The sequence below is a fragment of the Tympanuchus pallidicinctus genome, unplaced genomic scaffold (genome assembly GCF_026119805.1).
Source record: "Tympanuchus pallidicinctus isolate F22 unplaced genomic scaffold, pur_lepc_1.0 scaffold2, whole genome shotgun sequence".
Lineage (NCBI taxonomy): Eukaryota > Metazoa > Chordata > Aves > Galliformes > Phasianidae > Tympanuchus > Tympanuchus pallidicinctus.
In genome coordinates this window covers 33078589-33099286 of record NW_026294721.1, presented here as the reverse complement: position 1 = coordinate 33099286, position 20698 = coordinate 33078589, and the positions used below count along the sequence as shown (strand labels likewise).

At 44.0% G+C, this 20698-nt stretch overlaps 2 protein-coding genes across 5 annotated transcripts in view; one reads left to right on the top strand and one right to left on the bottom strand.

The window, feature by feature from the left end:
- Positions 1–13396, bottom strand: part of ALPK1 (alpha kinase 1) — a 38167-nt gene extending 24771 nt beyond the window's left edge. Inside the window, exons 1-2 of one of the 3 annotated variants that reach the window (XM_052682411.1) lie at positions 13306–13396; positions 1266–1446 (exon numbers count right to left, since the gene is read on the bottom strand). In XM_052682411.1, the coding sequence (XP_052538371.1) occupies positions 1266–1386 (121 nt within the window). In that variant the 5' untranslated portion in view covers positions 1387–1446; positions 13306–13396. The remainder of the gene's footprint in view (positions 1–1265; positions 1447–13305) is intronic. The other 2 variants (XM_052682410.1, XM_052682412.1) reach the window with 2 other exon arrangements.
- Positions 13295–19513, top strand: TIFA (TRAF interacting protein with forkhead associated domain). 2 transcript variants are annotated; one of them, XM_052682414.1, is made up of 3 exons: positions 13295–13503; positions 13792–13891; positions 17927–19513. In XM_052682414.1, the coding sequence occupies exons 1-3, from the start codon at positions 13422–13424 to the stop codon at positions 18501–18503; spliced, it is 759 nt and encodes a 252-aa protein (XP_052538374.1). In that variant the 5' UTR covers positions 13295–13421; the 3' UTR covers positions 18504–19513. The 2 variants fall into 2 exon arrangements, with proteins under 2 accessions (XP_052538374.1, XP_052538375.1); XM_052682415.1 differs by lacking the exon at positions 13792–13891 and having other exon boundaries at positions 13422–13503; positions 17927–19512.
- The last annotated feature ends 1185 nt before the right edge of the window (positions 19514–20698 follow it).

The following is a 20698-nucleotide window of genomic DNA, read 5'->3' as shown; positions in this document are numbered from 1 at the left end:
AAGAGAAGAATCTTCCAGCATCCCTGGCAGAAATCTACATGCCACCCTCCAGCACAGACAGGCAGAGGTGCTTCAGAAAGGGCGGCTGACCTCCCAGCGAGAACAAGGCGTGCGCAGAAACATATTTGAAGCAGCCCCGCACTCTGGGCAAACAAAGGGTTTTAAAGATCACATTGACGTGATGGTCAAGCCGGTCATGCAAGCAACACCAAACATTATTGGGTTTAAACTGGAAAAGGGATGGTACAGCAGATGTGTAATACAACATAGAACCTGCATAAAATTCAAGTTTTGCAATTTTTTGCTGATGCCTGTACTGTTTCCCCCAGAAATATCAATTTTGTCCTTTACTGCATTGCCCTGTACACACTGAAGTTATTTTTTGGTACGGCAGACAGCAGTATGTAACCTCTCTGCTCTGCACAGAACAGGTGTGACCCTCACATGCCCAGCAATGCAAACATGGCTCTTCATTGGTGAGCAAAAAAACTGTGGAAGTTACGTTGTGGAGCTCTCTGGAAGTCTGACTCTGGAGAAAGCTGAACTGAGCCTGTCAGTGATTAGTATCAGCTGCATTTCCACCAGAATTAGTAAGTCATTTTTTAAAACCTCCCATACTACCACAGCACTGAAATACATGTTTCTAGCCCACAATGCTAGCACTGAAACAAGTGAAGAGCTCCTCTCCTAGTGCCCTCCCTAACTACTGCTTCCCTTCCTGGTTATTCATTCCAGCCATTAGCTGACATGGGCTTTCCTTTCAAGAGGGATACTGCAAGTTTTTTCTTTGGACACCACTTACAGAGGTCACATGCATTTTACGAGATAAAGATTCAGGCAATGAGCTCTTTAATATATCAGGAGAAGCTGACAAACAGAGAGGGCCCTCCCCCAGCCCCACTGAAAGGAGAGGAAATATGTGCCCTTATTCAGAAGTTGCATCCTTTTTCTTTTTTTCTTTTTTTTTTCTTTCTTTCTTTTTTTTTTTTTTTTAATAACTGAAATTTATGTGCATCAGCAAACTTTCGGGCATTGTTCTTCCCCAACTAAACTGTTCCTTACAGCCTCATGTTTACTGAAGCCTAAAATTAGAACTGACAGCAATTCACCACAACAAAGTGGGCTGCTTTCCCCTGCCTACCCGCAGCCCACGTCCCATTCACTGCCCTGAAATCCAGTCGTCTCTTGGCTCTCATCTGCCAGGAGCAGAAAAATAGGGCATGGCTAAGGAGCGGCTGCCCGCCCTGCTGTCCCTGGGGCCTCACCTTGGTGCCGCTGGTATTCCTGCTCCTCTTCCTCGTGGATGTCTGCCTTGGCTGACAGCAGTGTGGCCAACGAGCGCTCACAGTCCTGCAGCAGTGCGGCCACTGCGCCGTGGGTGTTCATGGCCACCGCTCCGTCTTGGCTTCTCCAGCAGAGAGGGCTCCTTTGAGGCAGAGGGACCTGCTGAACAGAGCAGGAAGATGGCTGAAACCCCTTCCAGCAGCACCAGTGAGCGCTGGGGGAGCCCTAGGAGCAGAAGCCTGCCCGATGGGTGCTTACAGCGTTGCCAGTGGTGGAGCAGAAGGAAAAGCTTTCTGCCTCAGCCATCTGAAATGAAATGTGTGGAAATATGTCTTCCATTCTTTCCTGTGCAACAAAACAAATCTGATCGTTCTCTTGCTTAATGAACTCCTCCCATAATTCAAAGTGATGTGGTTGGAAACAGCCTATGAAAATATTTCTGAAGTTGGTGAAGCTGTAGGCTTCAGGAAGGGGAAAGCAGAACTGCACGCAGCCAGGCACAGCTGGCTCTGTATCTCATCAGCTGAAATTCTCCTCTGCTGCAGCTTGGGGTGGCTGGATCCCAACTGGCAGCACCAGGTGGCCTGGAGATCAGAAGCAGTGAGCTCATGCAGAAGCAGAGGGAGGCAGGTGGAGTGAGGTGGGGCTGGCATTCATCGGCATGGAGCCCAAGGCAGGGGCCAGGCAGCAGGGCTGTGCTAGCACTGCAGATGGATGGCAGGAAGAGAAGAAATTAAAGGGGGACACAGAGAGGAGGTTGGGGCAGGATGCAGTGCCAAGAGCAGCAGTATTTGTGGAGTATCTGCTATGTGAACAATGGCTCAAGCAATGGGAAAGTGCTCTGAGGAGCGGCACAGGTTCCACCACTGCATTTGTGACTCTCAGCTGGCCAAGAAAGTGACTGAAAAATAACCCATCAGAAAAAGCAATCTAATAAGATATAGCATTCAGGTGAGGGTACTTAAAACAGATTAAAGGCTTCAGTTCCCATCCCTCAACAAAACACAGAGGTGGGATTTCTGCTATCAGCCCTTCCCTTCTTTGCTCTCCCCAAGTTACGCCTTGCTTTTTCTCCAACTACTTCTGTATTGTACGTGCCTTCCTGAGAGAGGTATTTTCTGAAAACAGGCCACCTGTGGGCATGGAGGCAGCACACAAGCACAGGGCAAGGTTAGCTGAGAGCTGTGGTGGCAGCACACAGCTGTATGGCTGTGGGCCCTTCCTAGGGCTTTTCTCCCATCTTAGCTGAGGAATCCAGCTGGCAGGCATGGACACAGAGCGAGAAGCAGCCAGAGGCATGGTTGGAGACAGCTGCAGCATGGTGCTCTAGCAGAGCGGCAGCCCTGCGATGTAAGGATGTCTGAGCTTGGTGACAACAGCCAGGCATGCGCGTGGAGCAAGCCAAGCACTCTCCTCCCACCCTTCTGGGTCTAGAAAAGCCAGACTTGTTGCTGGATACCCATTAGGGAAAAGAAAAGCGTCCGCCTTTGCCATGATCGCTGTCACACACCTATGCTAGCGTTGCTCGCTCTGCTCTCCATGCCGACATCTGCTAATTGATTCATCTGATTACACAGCCCTGCGCGGCCACGGCTGTCCCACGAGTGCCTCCCAGGTTTGGATGGAGCGTTCCTGCCATCTGGCCCTGGCTCCACTCCTTTGTGTAATTGATTTCTCCCAAGTCCCGTCCCCGAGGAAGCCCTCTCCAGAAGCTGTGGTGCAGATGCAGCTCAGACCCACAGCCAGGCAGGCAGGAGGCTGCTAACAGTGTGCAGGAGTATGTCACAGCCCTAGCAGGAATATGTCCATAACCAGATGGTGTACGACAACGTGCTGAAGCTGAGACACTTCACAGAAAAAAAAAAACCAACAAACCACAGTACTAAAAGCATCCAAGCTTGCAGACACCCTCCAACGTGTCTGTGTTGCAGCGACAGCCCCGCTCCAGCCTTACAGGCAGCCTTACAGGGCTGCAACCTGGGCGAGCGTGTGGGGCTGTGCTGTGACGCTGAGAGTCCCGTGGCTTTGTGAGCCGCATGGCGTGCGAGCTGCACAAAGAGCAGAGGGGGCTTAGTGGGGAAGCTTAAATTAGTGTAGAAGTGCAGCACGTGGCTTGCTGGGATTGCAGGGATTTAACTCACCGGGAAACTGCTGGATCCGTAACAGGGATATAGGCAAGGCGGCAAGAGAGAGGTTTTTCTTCAAGTATGTTTTTTCAAAGAACTAAATAAACAGCGAGGGCACTTAGTGTAATAAATAGCGATTTACGGCAGCAAGAACAACAATGTGGTGGAACCACACAGACCAGTGCAATAAACTGCACGGTACACTCAGAAGCAAGAGAGCCTTTTGAGACCCGTTACTGGGGGCAATGACTTGTGTCATAAAATCAGATGAAAATGCACCAGAGAGCTTTAAACTTCAGCAGCATCCTTTGCACAGATGCACGCTGTAAGCTGTGTTTAGTAACAGCTGCAGCTCTGTGCGGCAGCTGAGAAATGAAAACCCTGCAGGCAGCACGTGGCAAATGCAGGACCTGAGAGTGGAGCTGAGCAGCAGAACCAGCACAGTTCTGGTGAGCCCTAGGACAGTCACTAGTTGGCTTTCTGTCACTGCTGATACATTTCAACAAGCAGCACTTTAAGAAGTTGTGCTGAAAACTGAAAGTAGGTCCAAAAATGACTCCACAGTTGTCTACAGAAAAATGCTTTCTAAAGACACACCACCCACTACTACAGAACACCTAGACACACCTACACTACTTTGGCTGCCACTTTCAAAACATGTAATAAAGACCATTTTATATTACAGTGAAGATTTGGGCAATCAATGCAGTTCAAAGCAGAAATGATGGAAATAAACATCTGCACCATTTCAGGTTAGAGCTTGGGTTTCAGTAACTTCTTGCATCAAGTATGATGACCGAAAGTACAAAGATCTCAGGGAGAGGGGAAGCATGTTGCTGCAGATGCCTCTAATGGGAGCTAGGACTCAGAACAAGAGGGAAGGAGGGGAGAAGGGAGGGAAGGTCTGAGTGGGCCACAGAGAAATGATCTCTTCAATAAGAAGTGGGCCATACTGTGACACTTCGGAGCCCTTGGGCTAGAAGACCAAAAGGTCTGTCAAGAGAAAGAAATTTTTTAAGTTATACTGTGGACAGAAGGCAGTCCGGGAGTTAGTTGGGCCAGTGTAAAATTACAATTAACTTCAGAGGCTCAAGTAAAGAGAAGATGCAATTGATGCACTGAATGCAGCAAGCATAACAACCATTTGTTTCTCAGACAAAATTATTTAGGAAATTTTCCATGGCATTATTGTCCTGAAACACAAATTAGAGATCATCAGAGCTTTTCTCTCTGAAAATACATTATCCTAATTTCCATCTTACTCAGGCTACCCTCCAATTCCAGGGAGACTAATGAAGAGGAAGCAAAGACCTGATGAGTTCCACGCAGAGGCTACATTTATGGATTAATCCCAACAGGGAGCAAATCAACCTTATTCCCAGAGTGCTCTGTTGGGACTCAACACAATCAGTTGAGGACAGGGTAGTTATTTATGACTGAGGCTGTTTTGACTTTCAAATAAACATTTTAATTATTTTAAGTGCTACACTGGAACTTAGAGTACGAGTTCTGTTTTAATTTAGATGGTGGCCTTGCCTTGCTCTCCTCCCTCCTAATCCCAAACCACTCCAGTCATTATGATACATTGCCAGTGATCCTGATCATTATGCCTGTGACATTTGAAAGCGTGGACCAAAAGCAAAACCCACTGGTCAGGCTGCTAAGAAGAAAGCCCACATGCTCTGTACCTGCAGTGAGGCGGTCTAGCTGAGATTTGTGCGTCTGCCATAGCTTGCTTTACCAGTAGCACCCCTTGGCATAGAACTAATGCACATGAAAAGAGCATCTTAATAGGGGTACCAACTCTGAAACCCATTTGCACACCCTGATCCATCCTTGTGCGATATTTTCTATGCCAGCCTTTCCAAGCAACTATCAGTTTCTGTCAATAAGAGAGAACCTGAACATTTATTTTACCCTCAGCACATAGTAGTGAGCACACATGTTCAGGGCACCCCCAGCTCCCCACCCCATGGATTTGTGCAGATATTTTCTGCAACCCTTCCCATTACCTGTGCCCCAAATAACAGGCTTAGCTTTGTTATCAGATTTGGTGACTTGAGGAAGAAGAAAAAGCAGAAAAGGAAAACTTGCTTAAAATGATTTAGTCTCATAGCAAAAGTTTCACCAACTGACTTAATATTATCCTCTATGGAAAGAAAATCTGGTTCCCTGCTTCAATATACACACATTTGTGCTTTCCTAGAGCGTTTACCTTGCTTGCCAGTACACGGAGGCTCTGCCACATGAGAGAGACAAGATGATGACCAAACAACAGCAAAATTCATTTGCTAGTGGATTTATTTATTTATTTTACTTCTCTGGCTTAAAGATGAGATGTTTTCTTTCAATAAAGCTGCATATACCAACCGACATTGGCTGTATTAAAATAAGGAAGAACCTCAATCAAAGAGCCTCTCCTAAGGCAAGCTTTCTTGTTAATATGCACCAACATGAAAGGCTTTCTTTTCATCCTATACAACTACAGTGTGTGTAAATTGCAGGGGGCTCATTGGCATAAATCTTGGCTGTGACCTCTGAGGTAAACTGGATTTACATTACTTTCTGACAAGAATTAAATGAAGGCCTTGTGGATATATGAACAGCCTTCTAGACTGCAACAGATGGGCATGAATGTGCTCCCTAGGCAAACTATCAGTGACATCTGTGTCCTCCAAATTCTGGTGGTCTCAGCCAATTAGCAGGCAAAAGGGAAAAAAAAAAAGGCAGCCTCTGCACAGCTACCCCAGTCAGTGCTGAGCAGAAGTGCTTCTGTTTAGAAATGGGATCAAGAACAGCCTCCAGCAGCAAGGGGACAGTTATCTGACCGGGTGCAATGCAAGGCAGCACAACAGAAAGCACTGAGGTAATTAGAAAGGATATTAATATGGATACGGGATAAATCCCAGCCTTGGCTGAGCCTGTGAGACTAAAGTAATGGGCTGCAGTGATGGATTTACATGGATAGGACAACAGAGTTCTATCCACACTAAACACAGAGATGGGTCCAAAGTGCACTCAGTGCCTCCCACAGCCAAGCTGAGCATTAAGGAGCCCATCCCCAGCCCCGTACCCTCTCATTAAACCCCAGTCCCCCACAGCAACAGCTGCACCCAGGCATGAACCCTGCTGGCACAGGCCTGCCCTGATGTCAGAGCCACCTCTGCCAGGTGCCTCTGTGACGTAGCCAGGCCTGAATCCTCTCCCTACCGCACACAGTCTCCCTTGTCCCAGCTGATAACCAGGTCTGACACCCAACAGTGTGGGCACTGGGCAGGCAGGACTGTGGGGTTGGAGCGTGGTGCCCATGCAAAGCACCTGTTGTTTTATCCTAATGGTGACTTCCCAGAGGTGCCATTTGGGCTGTTTCCCCTCATCTCTGCTCTGCTGCGTGCTACTAGGGGATGCCAAAAAAGGGAATAATTGAGGGGCAGATCAATAAATTATAAAGTCCCAAAAAAAAAAAAAAAAAAAGACATAATGAATTTGGTACAGCACATATTTTTAGATCAAAGATGCCTTTGAAGTGACAAACCCTTAATCCATAAACCACTGAAGCACTTCCTTTCCCTCACAAACTACTTGTTGTCAAATAAAATGGAAGTTAAGGAAATTATCTTTATCTGAAAATGGCCAAAAGAAGCCATCATCTAATGACAGCCTTGTCAAAATGACAATTGGGGAAATTGTTAGGCAGGCAAGGCCTAACGACAAGAGGAATAAGCTTGCTGTTTGCTCTAATCTGGTCAGGCAGGCCCCACACAATTCTGCACAGCTTGCCGTGTGAAACAGCCGAGTCTTTGTCAGTGTGAGCGAGGGCCAGGAGGACTTCTCTTTCATGAATATGTATCACCACCCCTCTATGTCTATAGAGAAAGAACCTTCCAAACACCAAAATAAGAAATAGTTAAATAAAACAAACCATCACCATTTAAAAAAAAATCTTAAAGCAACAAAATCCTAAACTATGGAGTTGTGCCAGGTGAAAACTATTAAGCAAGGAAAACCGATATTTTGGAAAGGGAGTCAGAAGCATCTTCTTCCCAAAGGCTTTTTTGGGTTCAGACTCCAATCCCCAGAACATGGGGAGGAGGCACTTCAAGTCATCACAGAAGCAAAATGGCCTGTTGGGGTACCTGAAGTCTATCACTGTGTTTTATATGGGGCACATTTTCAAATGTGCTGCTTTGGGGTCAAAGCCCAGGTCACAATCACCTACAGGGATGCCACATGTCCTAGGAAGCATACACATGCACAGCATCAAAGATGAAGATAAATCCATGCATAATAAACATCGTACAGTGCATTAATGCAATAACAGCGGATTCCTCAACACACAAAACTCAACAGAGGCTTACAGAAGAGGTCCAGTGATCACCAAAGAATGGATTTCTCAGAGGTATTCAAGACCTTCTACAAATAAAATCCCTTCCAACTCAAGACTGACAGTTTGAATTTTTGGTTCCCTTGAAGTTTTGGAGCTTTTTAAATATATATACCACATAAATCTTCACAAATTCAAAAAACTAGCATAAAACTGGAGGAGAATCACATCAAGACTACTGGACTGCCAGTGGAAGCTAATGTACAGACAGAAACTGCCTTTAAAAGATGAAATGTCTCAGAAATATTGTATCTCTGTAAGACTGATGCTGACACACATTTAAGCCCAAACGTACTGTCTAGAGCAACAGAATGGCAGGCAGGGTAGGGATGCAGTATTGAACCATGATCATGCTTGTTATAGAAAACCCAAATGAAGCCATTTTAAGATGCAGTGGGTTTTCTCCCTGCTGGAGAGCAAGGACATTGTTATAAAGCATTCATCAATGTTTGAAAAGTTACATTCAAAAGTTTGTTTTAAACTTCATTTGTAAGACTGCAAACCAGATATTTCTTCTCTATGGAGAGATTGTGATGATACTAAAAGCTTCAGTTTTTTCTCCAAGCAACAAACGGAATATAAAAGTTTGACTTCCAGCAGAGATATCATGACACAATGCTCAATTTTGAGGGTTTACAATATTATGCAATGTTTGCTGTAGACATTACCATTTCATTAGCATACTCTACTTTACATGAAATCCAGCAATGAATGCTGTCCCTGATCTAAGGCTAATCCTCTTTAAAGAGCTACAGGGTATATTACATGTGGCCACAACCACCGTTGTGCCATGACTGAATCACTTTGAAGCCTATTGAACAACGTTCCCTTGTGAGACTATACACAAACCCCTAAACCAACGCTCCTTGTGCTGTAAAATTCTATTTTACACTGAGATTTTCTGTAAGGGGCAATGTTGCCCTAGTCCCGAGTGAGGAAAGAGGTACAAGGCTGCCTTCCCCACCTTCTAGTGACAATTTGTGACTGGAGCATATATGCCTGAGGTAATACAAATACCTATCTCCTAAACACCACAGGACAGCTCACAGGGATGCTCTGTCTCACAGACTGGTTTCTGAAATACAGAAGGTTACCGTGGCTCACTCTTTAAAGACTGCCAATATAACCCAGAATGGGAAGGAGATGGAAGATGATGGAGCAATGACAATGCCACACTGATTGACCAGAAACTATAATTACAGCTGACATCAAAGGAAAATGGGTAGTGTTGCATTGTGCCAGTGAACTCCACAACACAAAGACATCATAGGCAGAGCAGTTCTGGACAGGATCGTGCATATCTTTAAAGAAAAATAAAGGCATCATACACCTTCAAGACAGGCTGCATTTCTTACAATTGGGTGCCCTTAAATGCTATAAAGCGCGATAACAGAATAGTATCTTTCTTGCCACACAGTCCAGAATATGGAATCTTTAACATCTACACAAATTCAAAGGAAAAACAGGAAACACTGAACTACTACTCCTGTTATATATCAGCAAAAGCCAGTTTATTTTAATGCTTATCTTTAACTCTTCAAAATAACTTTATATATTAAATCACTGCTTTTAAAGAAATCTGGAAAGGATGGTTACATTTAGTCTGCATTGTGCACAGTGCCTATCATCTCCACTGAAACAGCATGCAGCCAGATAGAGTGAGTAGATCCAGTCTCTGTGGTTAAACCTCAGCCCCAGTGAAGGTAACATGTAAATTCCTTGCTATGAAAATAGTATTTCATCCAAAATGTTGTCATCCAACAAATTTAGAAGTGTCACTGTATACCCAGGACACAACACCACAGCACTCCTGTTGTGAACGCAGAGGAATACATAGGTGGCATTTGGGAGGAAGTCCCAAAGCTTCTGCTTTCAGCGAAATCACTTCACTGGAGTCTAACTCAATTGTCACGGTTTTTACGTACCGACGGATTTGCTTCAGCACAAATGAAAACAGATTATTTACTGCAGAAAAATACCTTTTATCACTGTTAGAATCTTATCAATTCCCAATAGAGTGTTTAAAATACTTGCCACTACACAAAATGTATTGCAATATCTTTGATGAGAGCTGATGTCTGGTCACTTTGAGAAAGCCCAGCTTTAGGCAGTTTCCACAGTTTAGTTCTAATTTAGAAGAGGAAAGAGAAGAGAATATCAGGCTGAAATGCAAGGGCTATAATCAAGAAAGAACATACCTTCATTGGCTGAAATTTTTGTAAGAAATATGAACTATTATTTCAGTTCTTACAGTGAATAAGGTCTCTTAATGGTCAGGGTTGGTCAGTGGGATTATGAAGAATTTGTTACCTGATGGTTATAGTGCACCAAGTCTTCTCTTGTTTAGCTCGTCGGTGCGAGATTTGATATGAAAGATGGGCTTCCCCTTCCTGGCATGCTCCCTAATGCACAAAGGTAAGCCAGAGTGTCATGTTGTGTGCTGCATTACCTACAGCAGCATAGACGCCTCTTCAGTAAGCCTTTTTAAGGACTGACCACATTTAGCTTGAAAATTTGACAAGGTCAAAAACAGCTGTCGTGATGAGGGTCTACATGGTACCTAAGGAGGGGTTATCTGCAGCTAAGAAAATATCAGAATCACACACAGATTGTAAACTTCCAGGAACAACTACAGAAGGAAATGCTGTATAGCATGCATTTTACCTTCTTAGTCTGAACAAGATTCCATAAAGTCATGTGGACGCACATAAGTATGAGAAGATGTATATGCCAGCTGAAAGTGCAGTGACTTGTAAGTGTAGATCCTTATACAGGGATCAAAACTTCAACCATTAAAGGTTGAAGGTAGAGAGTCTTCCAGGTACAGAAGAAAGGAAATGACCACAAAAAAAAAATAATAATTTGAAAGCCAGAATCCCAATTATTGGCAAACAAAGAACTGTGGTAGAGCTCACAAACAAAAAAAAAAATCCCAATTCTTTCTAACTATTTTAAGAAAATGTAGGGGACTCTTTTATTCAAGATCTATGAGGAATGAGCACAGTTACACTCAGCAGCTGTGGAGAGAATACTCATCCCCAGCACGCTTCTGTTACGCAAATGATTTTTCATTTCTAATTCTACTGAAATGCATTAAGACGCTAATCTGAAAAATGTGATGCTCCAACATGCTTAAGTATCTAGCTTTTGTTCCAACTTAAAAAAAAAAAAAAAAAAGTGAAAGAGCTAACAATTTTTTCTTCCACATTAGGGATTACAGATTTAATTTTGAGCAAGAAGCGAACACCTGCTCTATGGTGTTGCCTTCTTCTTGTCCCATAAAATCTGGAGTTACAGTAGCGTCCATCTCATAGCGGCACAAACTGGAGACACATCTGCTAAGAAGAAGGGGTTCCAAGGCATAAAGAACATCTTCACAGACAGCGAGAGGGGCAGGAGGATGGACGAGAATTGAGGTAAAGGAGAGGCTAGAAGGGTTAGAACAAGATATGCTTGGCAGAAGGATCAAGGACAAACTATGGTGCAAGAAGAGGAAGAAGATGACAAAACTGGGGGAGTAGTGTAAGTGAAGCCCATCCAGTCCCCTTGAAATGGAATTCCTCACTGGGGCTTTATTCAGATCAAACGAGATGGGAAATGACAGAGTCCTTTTTTTTCCCAAGTAAAGGAGCAACATAGTAAATAAAATACAGAGGGAACTGCACTCCCTTTTCCCTCTGGAATACCTTCTCACCACGTTGTGGTTCTTGGAGATGGTATCGGGAGTGTCAGTGAAAGCCACTCTTTCTAGCGCACGTCTGGTCTCACTGTGAGCTCCACCTGAATGCCCTGCTTTATACTTGGAATAAGGAGCTCACAAATAAATAAGCCTTTGAGAAACTTTTTCTCTTCTCTTTGAACAGGAGACACTCTGCTGCTGTAAAGTCACAACAATTAATTGCAGAACCCCGCTGCAGGTTGTTACTTGTTCTGTTACGCCTTTCCCAAACGAACTGCTGGAAGCTATCGCTGAAATTACTACCGTTAACTTCAGGTGCCCCGACAGCTCGAGCAACACGAAAACGCCATTTCCCGGTGGCTGGTCGAACATTGCCACCTACCGACCCCCCTGCAGCCCTGTGCTGGGCACCGCGAGGATTTTATCCCCCCCAACACTGTTACGTACGCGCACACGTTCCCCCTACCTGCACCACAGGGCCATCATGAACAGCCATGCCACCTGCACAGTTTGCCAGGGCAACCAAAGGAAAGAAACAATCCCCCACATTGGTATGCTCTGCTAAAGTTTCTCAAAGCTTGTTGGGAAGGAAGGTTTCCTGTTTAGTCACTCAGGAAGAACTAGTAGGAACACGTAGCCAAATGGAGTCCTTTCACTCACCAACCCACAAAGACAAACATGAATTGCCTTAAAATTCCATCTCAGAAAGAGTGGTTGGGCACTAGCACTGGCTGCCCAGGGATGTGGTGGAGTCACCAGCCCTGGAGATATTCAAGTACCATGAAAATATGGCACTGAGGGACATGGTTTAGTAGGGAAATTCTGGTAGTAGGTGGATGAAATAATTTGAGAGGTGTTTTCTGACCTTAATGATTCTGATTCTATGAGTCTATGAAAATAGGAGATGTATTTGCTTTCAGTAACTCTGTTTCTCTCAAATTGATAATGACTAAAAGCAATTTAAGAGTTCCTACTATTTTTTCCTGATTTGCTTGTTTGGGATGTGGAGTTACTTGAAACCTCAGGGATCAGATCAAAGTTATAGAAGAACACCACACCAACCAATCCCAATGCTCCTCTGTACTACAGCCTCCTGTAGTTAGTCATTACACGTAATTAGCCGAGGCAGCTAAGGTTCCTAACCGGAAGCAACACAGAGAAGCCATGCTGGTCGTATACAAGCAGAAACCATTGCACTTAACGTAACGAGCAGGGCTTTTCAAGAAGTCCTATTCCCTTATGAATGGAAAGGCAATGAACAGAGTGTTGGAAATGCAGGCTGCCTTGTGAGAAGAGAACAGCCCCACCCACTTCTACATTCAAAATCATCCTTGCAATCCAGGGACTGGCTGTGCGGTCAAACCTCATGTTCATCCTCCAGAAAGGAAAGCATTCTTGGGGAAAGCTGCACAGGTTCTGAAAAGACCCAAAGGAGAAGTCAGTTGCATGGGCACCACAAAGAGCAGGGCTGGCCTTGGTCCCACCACACCACGCTGCCTGGCAGCACAATTACTTGCAGTTTTGCTTTTAACTAAAGAAATTTCAATTGGACAGGGAAAAAAGTTAACACAGCAATAAACTCTGGTAAACCAAGTAGCTATTTTTGCAGAAAGTGCCGGGGATTTTTCACTCATAGGGGAAGGCTGAGATCATCTTGCTAAAGCTGGCAGCATTTCAGCCAGTGCAAAGCTTAGAGAAGAGAGGAGCAGAAAATCCAGTCCCAGCCAGAATCTAAATGAAGTCATGTAGCACAGTATTAAGTTCATAAACTACCAGGAAAGATATAGTTAACAACTTCTAGGCAAAAATTAGCAGGAAGAGCATGGACTTACCTCAATATCTCCACACAGTAAAATAACCTCACCAGGAAAGCTCTCACTGTGCCATGCTCTTGTAAACAGGCTGTATGCGGAAATGAGGGGCTGGCAGAGGTTACAAGAAGCAGCACATGCAGCATTGCACAACTCCAGGCTTTCCAGACGGCAGTGAGCCACAGTGTGTACAGCCAGCCTGCTGCAGCCCAGCACTCGGTAAGTCAGTGGTGGGGGGACCTCTGCTTCTCTGCTCTCAAAGCCAGCTGAATGATAGCAGGGCACACGCAGCAGAGACACTGGGTGCAGATAAATGCCATAGTGGGAGGGCTGTTGCTAAATAACTTATCAAGCTGTAGGTGCTTTACCTGATTATCAGGTAAATAAAAGAAACTGCACTTGAAACAGTTTATTTGAGCTGAAGCTCATCGTACTTATCAGAGAACCATAGAATGGCTTAGGTTGGAGAGGATTTTAAAGATCACCCAATTCCAACTCCTGCCACAGGCAGAGCTGCCACCTGCCAGATCAGGCTGCCCACAGCCTCATCCCACCTGGCCTTGGTACTCAGCGGAGCACAACACCTTTGGGCTACAGCACTTTGCAGGTAAGAGGGATATGGAACTGCACGGGGCTAAGAACAGCTCAAACCCTTCTGCTATGGGTGCTGCCCCCTGTTCTGGATGTGGGAGTAACCTTGCTTAGTAGGGAAAACAGGAAGGGAGGGAGTGAAGGGCTCGCTATTCCTGTCAGTCAGCAGCACTGCCACGCACTTCTAGCAAACAGGTATTTTCAGCTCAGCCAGGCTCAGCAGCCCAGGAGCAGTGAGTGCTGTCTTTCTTAGCGGCATTGCTTAAAGCACAAGAAAATAACCAAATACTTGTAAATGCTTAATTTTAAAATGTTACCAGTTCTGTCAAAAACATGCTTTGTAGTTACTATATGCTGTTAACTTGAAGGGGAGGGGCATAAAACTGAAACTACTTGAATTCTTCAAAAAAGTCAAACCCACAAGCCCTGGAGCATGTAGACCTGGTTAGCAGCACGACTGCTGGTTTGAGCTGGTTTGAGTAGATGACCACAGACAAAGCTGAACTCCCTATGCTTTTTGGAAAAAAACAACCCAAGTACTTGTGTGCAGAGCAGTTCCACCCCAGGCCTCTCCTTCCCTGCCCCTGTTCTGCAGGTCCAGAGGTCGCTGTGGTCCTGCAGGCCTGGAGGGGTCACAGCTTCGAGCAGCAGAGAAAGTGGAGTGTCCCTCCTGCTCCAGAGGGAATTAATGAAGCCAGCGTGGCTTCCACCTGTAACTGCTGTCATGCAGCTCTGCAGATGCATTAGGAGATAGATTCAGCTTGGGTTTCCTTCAGTGTCTTGTGGAATAGGTGGCTGCATTGCATCTAAAGTTTGGGATGTGCCAATCCTACAATAGCTGTGTCTGGTGGCTGGAAGGCTGAGCAGGATCTGTGCTGCCCCATAGGCACTCTGTGCACGTGCAGGACTGAGAGTGAGCAGCACTTCCAGTATGTTCTCTTGTAAAAACAGCAAATATCATTTTAACAAGGCTAAGGCTGTAGATACTGAGCACCCCAAAGTTACGAGAGGTACACCTGCCTGGAGATGGTTGCTCTTTGTACTCACCTGTGCAAAATGTTAATTTGGTGATAATGGACTATTGTCTGTGTTAGGCACCTAAGATACCAACCACACAGGACAAACCTGTCCAGTAATGATTAGAGGCTGAAAAGCAACTTGCTGATTGCTGGCCTCCTGCCTTGTCCCTCGCTGCTGGGAGTGATTGCAGCCTGCATTCCTGGAGGCAGAAAGGGTAGCCATGTTTAGGTATCATCCTTGAAAGCCTTCCACAGCACCCTGATGTTGGTGGTTATTTAAAACAAAAGGCAAAAAAACAAAGTGGATGTACCTTTTTTCTTTGTATTCAGGCTGAAAAATTTATGTTTGTGTCTACGGAAGCAAACAGGCAGTGTGCCCTGAACTCCAGCTTGACGGTAAAGCTATCACCATTGAACAACCAGTTAAAACACTCAAGGTGGAGTGCTATGATTTCTCAAGTTAGGCAACCTTGTTCTTAACTCTAAGCGTCACTCTTCTGTCTCTTAAAACGGGGATAGTGGTGTACACTGAAAGAGATGATGCTGTAAGAAAGGAAGGAGGTAAAATCTTGACTGACTCAATTGAAGGTACAGACAACAGCATTACAGAGGGCTACCTTACAGTTGCAGGAAAAATCTTTGCTTTTAACTATGGTCAGTTTCCTCCTCTGGATAATATTCTTAAAAATCTTTCTGCTGTGCCATACAATCTAATAAACTCATTTAGCAGTAATTTGGCACCAAACTCAACCCAGAACTTAAGACAGAGAACTGAGTTTCTGTAGACTGACTTGTGAACTCAGTGAAATGATGTGGTTTCCCCAAAGCCTTTAGCCTTCCCTTGAGCCAAAGCTGACCTTGTGTAACATCTCACATCCTCTTACTGGAGCGAAACAGTGACAAAGGCAGAAAAGTGCACAGAAAGCAAAAGTTCACTCTCCTTCACACAGAGCTGTGCTTTGGGGCTGAAGCATACTGCTGGAACAAGGGATGGATGCAGATGCCATGGAAACATATCTCACAGATGACAAAGGAATAACAAAGACTCTCTGCCACCAGAGAGTCTTTATACTTTCTTCAAAAGCACGGATCGTATGCTCAAGTTAGTTTTCAAGTGAGCTTTGAGATCTGCTTGAAGTTTTATATTTCTCTAAATATCTATGCTTGGCAGAAGCACTTCTGTAGCCTACTTAGCTAAGCAAGCTGTGGTAGCTATATTCCTGTGTCACAACTGCTGCTGTTGGTGTGCTAAAGGTCAGGGAAGGAAGGGATTCCAGTAGATAGGCATACTGATAAACCATGTATTGTGCTTGGAACTTATTTACAGTGGTATAATATAGCCTTACAAACAAGAAGTCAGAATAAACAGCGATGATTCAGCTACCCATAAAACAACGGCTTACACTGTAAGGATTCATCCAGCATGATTCAGAGAACAGAGCTGGTAAGACAGCTGATCTAGGAGAAACACAAAGCATATGCACTTTATATTTGCAGTTAAATGGCAGCTTACAAATAATGCTGTTTAATAACACTTCTCTGGCTAGCAACAGAGCTCATTCTTAGGTTCCCACTTTAAGTACATAATCTTTTCCTTCTTCAGACTAAGTTCCAGTGCAGGAAAATACTGGGCTTGCACTTACAAAGGACCAGACTGCAATGGTTCCTGAAATGCTTCACAGATTTATATTAGGATGTGCTGCTATTACTCAGATTTTTAAACAGAATATAGTTCATAAGTAACTCTGTGCTGCATTTCAAAAGCTTTTCCAAAAAAAAACCAAACAAACAAAAAAACACCCTGATAAAGCTTGCTTTCTTGTTTTGGCACCTAGTTTAGTACTTCTCACAGAATCACCAAGGTTGGAAAAGACCTAAAAGATCATCCAGTCCAACCAACCACCTATTACCAATACCCTCACTAAACCATGTCCCTCAACATAAAATCCAACTGTTCCTTGAACACCTCCAGGGTCGGCGACTCCACCACTGACCACTCTTTCAGAAAAGTACTAACTCCTAATATCCAACCTAAATCTCCCCTGGCGTAGCTTGAAGCCATTCCCTCTAATTCTGCTAGTTACATGAGAAGAGGCCGACCCCCAGCTCACTACAACCTCCCTTCAGACAGTTGTAGAGAGCAATAAGGTTTCCTCTGAGCCTCCTCTTCTCCAGACTGAACATTCCCAGCTCCTTCAGCCACTCCTCACAAGGCCTTTGCTCCAGACTCCTCACCAGCTTTGTTGCCCTTCTTTGAACCCACTCCAGGGCCTCAATGTCTTTTTTGCAGACATACTTCTGCAGAGAGCTGGGACTTTCTAGCAGGGTACAGAGAAATTCCCAGAATAGGTGACAATTCTTCTCCTGGGACTCTGATATTCCAGCTTTTGCATTCATTTTACAAACTGCCACATGAAATCATTTCTAACCATTGTATTTGGTTTCATAAAAGAGGCGAACTCTCTTTAGAGAGAGAAAAAATACTACTATTATAATAGTGTTCACATTTGAAATATCAGTGCTTACTGTCAGATGGCATGTGTACAAGTTGGCTGATATCTAGACAAAGGCATACACTGTAAAGTAGTGTGCAGAGACACAGGTTGTGCTACTATCACTCCTCTGTAAGCCCACAGAGCCAGTCTTACTGTCACTGTTAAGTGCCATCTATTTTTTCAGAGATAAACCCACCTGTGAGGTCCTCATGATGAACTGGTTGTAGGCATTAACAGTTATGTGTGGTCTTCAGAGTTCTGACACATTACAGATCCATGGCAGCAGACAGGAGATGAACTGTTGGGAAGGGGCTAGCATAGAGCAGTCTGCCACTTGGCCCCCATCAAGTCAAGTGGCAGGAAATGATGGTTATCATGGGTAGGGCGTGCTCAACTCCCACTCTTTGTTCGGTGCTTCACTTAGGTTTGTTGTCAGCCTATTCACTAGAAAATACATACAGCCACTAAATAATAGACAATTTACTTGGTTCTGCAGAGATTTAATGCTGTAACTTTACCTTTCCTTGTGTTTTTGAGGACTCATTTCACCATGACCTCTTTTGAAGAAGATGAAACTGAAGAAACAGCAACATGCCTCCACATGACGTTTTACCATCCCTGCCAACAAGACAAGATGATGTTTCGTTGCTTGAATTTCTGTAAGCGAGAACAGGTCAGGGCAGATGAAATGGCCAAGTTTGGCCGTGATTCTAACGTCTGCCATTATAACTTAGTGGATACTCGTGTTTCTAGGATCCAGTTTTCACTGCAGTTCTACAGAAAACTTAACAGCTCAGAATTTTGTTTTGAGATAAAGAACATGAGCAAGAAAACAAAGTTGATGGTAGACCAAACAGAACTGGGTTACTTAAACAAAATTGATCTGCCATGGAAGTGCATCATTTGTTTTGGAGACTACCAGATTTTAGCAGAGATTCAAGAAGGGGAGGCCATGGATTATTTCGAGACTCACTTACACTTGGCTAAAGTGCCAATCTTACAAGAAAGTTGCCTGCCATCTCTGCAACCCATACCCGAGAAAGGCATTTTCCCTTCCTTGTCTCCTTCCCAAGGCAAAAGCCCCATAGAGATTGATGAAAATGAGTCATGCTAGCAGCAAGGAGGAAGCCGGATGAGTTTTTGAACATGTGAAGCCTGCACAACTTTAAGAGCTGAAGGCGATCATCTCAACCCACTGTTTCTAATGGTTCTCACTGCTGTATATCAGTCCCCTTACACACAATTTCCCACACAGACATACCAGGTGTCTCAATCCAATTATTGGAGGAGGTGGTTCGACATATGTACACTCGGAGGAAGATTAAGGCAGCAAGATGCCAAATGCTGTCAACTGACTTATTAATCTCAGACGAGGGCTGCTGAACAAGCTCTGAGGCAATTTTTTTTCTAAAACCGGGACATTACTTTGTTGAACAGAAACAGTGTGTCTGACACTGTGTTTATCAGGGCATACATGCTCTCTGTTCACTATATAAACATGTCCATAGCAGCATATTCTATTCAAAACTGTGACTGCGTGCCTACAAGGTATATTTAGCAAGCGTTAATGTTTTATGCAAGCAGAACAATGTCCTAGCCCCAGTACTGGTTAACTAAGGAGGGGTGTCATGTCTCACTGCATTTGTTACACTTCGCATTTTGCTTTTGACATTAAATTCTGAACAGTATTTTCAAGCCTAGGTTGTAACGTCCCAGATTTTGCAGCTTAGAAGCACTTTGTAAGGATAGCATTTTTAAGTTAATGTTTTTACTAACTTTGCACAGAGATTTTTCTAATATTTTTTAAATAGATGAAAAAAATATATATGTACATATATTTTTTTTTGCAAGTAAGCTGTTTTAGTTTGTGAATGTAAATAAACATATAATGTTATGTAAAGATCCAGATAGATTTTGTAATAAAGCATTTGGTCAGTCAGTAAAGATTTGTTGTCTTCTGCACCTATAAAGTAAAAAGGCTTATGTGAATAAAATGACTTCCAGGACAATCCACCAGCAATATTCTAAAAGTGATGCTGCATCAAGAGTTAACTAAAACGCTTTGTGAGTTTTCTCCCTATTCTCTCTCTCCCCATGCCCCACCTCCATTAGTCTCTTATAATTTTATTTTCACTTAAGTTTTTGTTAGGGGCTCAGCATTTCATTATCACTTCTGTTTTGTCAAGTGTTTTAGACTGCTTGAAAGAAACACTGGAAAGGCTCAGAGCAAAGCACTTTTAAGAGTTATCTATCTTATCCTCAAGCACTAACATCTACTGAGTAACTAAATTATCCTAAACGTTCAGAACGCCCTCCAACTTTAAACTACTTCCAACCTCTAAGCTCTGTAATCTGCTACAGAGTAAACCTCTGCTACATACTGCTCTTGTTCCCACACACATCTGTCTGAGGAGTCCTAGAGTCAGGCTTACATTGAATGGGCTGTCAACCGTTCCCTTTAACCTCCCCAAAACTAGGAAAGCATTTCAACATTAGTCGTTACAATACAAAAAACCACAACATAATCCAAGATTAGTGGAAACAATCACGAATGAGAGAAGTCTGTGGAAGGGCAATGAGACCAAACCCAAGTTTTCATGGGATTTCATTTGTCTGTTTCATCCTTACAAAAAAAATGCCTCGTTGACAAATTTTCCACCTGTTGAACTCGCCTCTAATACTCACCCCTCTTACAGTCTTTAGGCTGGATGTGCAACGCAAAACTCAGCTGACTCCTCTCAGCACCAATGCCTCTACCAGGTGCCCAGCCCCTCAGCCTAACAAAACCAACCCAGCAGGAATCATCAGGTCACCAGACCTGGTGCCACTGGCTGCTTGGCTTCCATATGCTTTCGTTGTGAGTGTTCCTACTCTCTAATTAGAGAGAGTGGCAAATAGCCTACAAACGCAAACTGTTCAGAAAAAGAACAAGATGAAAACACATTCTGCAAGAAGCTCTTACATTTAATAGCTTTTATGTGGAATCAACCTTTCATATAAAACGTGTGAGATTTCTTAAGTTCATTAATTTGGCAAGTGTCTGAGGGAAGAGGGAGTGTTCTGCATTCCCAAGGAACAGCTTTGTTCTTACGAATGCTTTTAAATGATTGCATGGTGACAAGCAAGTTCTTGTTTCGTACCGCTTGGGTCCTCAAAATCAGGTTGCTAGTACTACTGCTAAATAGTGTTATACAGTTCCTATACACTGCCCTGCCACACAGGACATCAGCCTCCAGCACTAATTGTATTCATTGCTTTTACTTTCTCCGCTGTAAATTACAGGAAAAAAAAAGAAAAAAGAAAGACAAC

Bases quoted from the DNA above. Each gene is read 5' to 3' on its own strand.
- TIFA (XM_052682414.1), top strand. From the start codon at position 13,422: ATGCAGCATTGCACAACTCCAGGCTTTCCAGACGGCAGTGAGCCACAG. The intron at 13,504-13,791 runs GTAAGTCAGTGG...CTCCTGCCACAG, and splicing joins CTGCTGCAGCCCAGCACTCG to GCAGAGCTGCCACCTGCCAG. The intron at 13,892-17,926 runs GTAAGAGGGATA...TGTGTTTTTGAG, and splicing joins TGGGCTACAGCACTTTGCAG to GACTCATTTCACCATGACCT.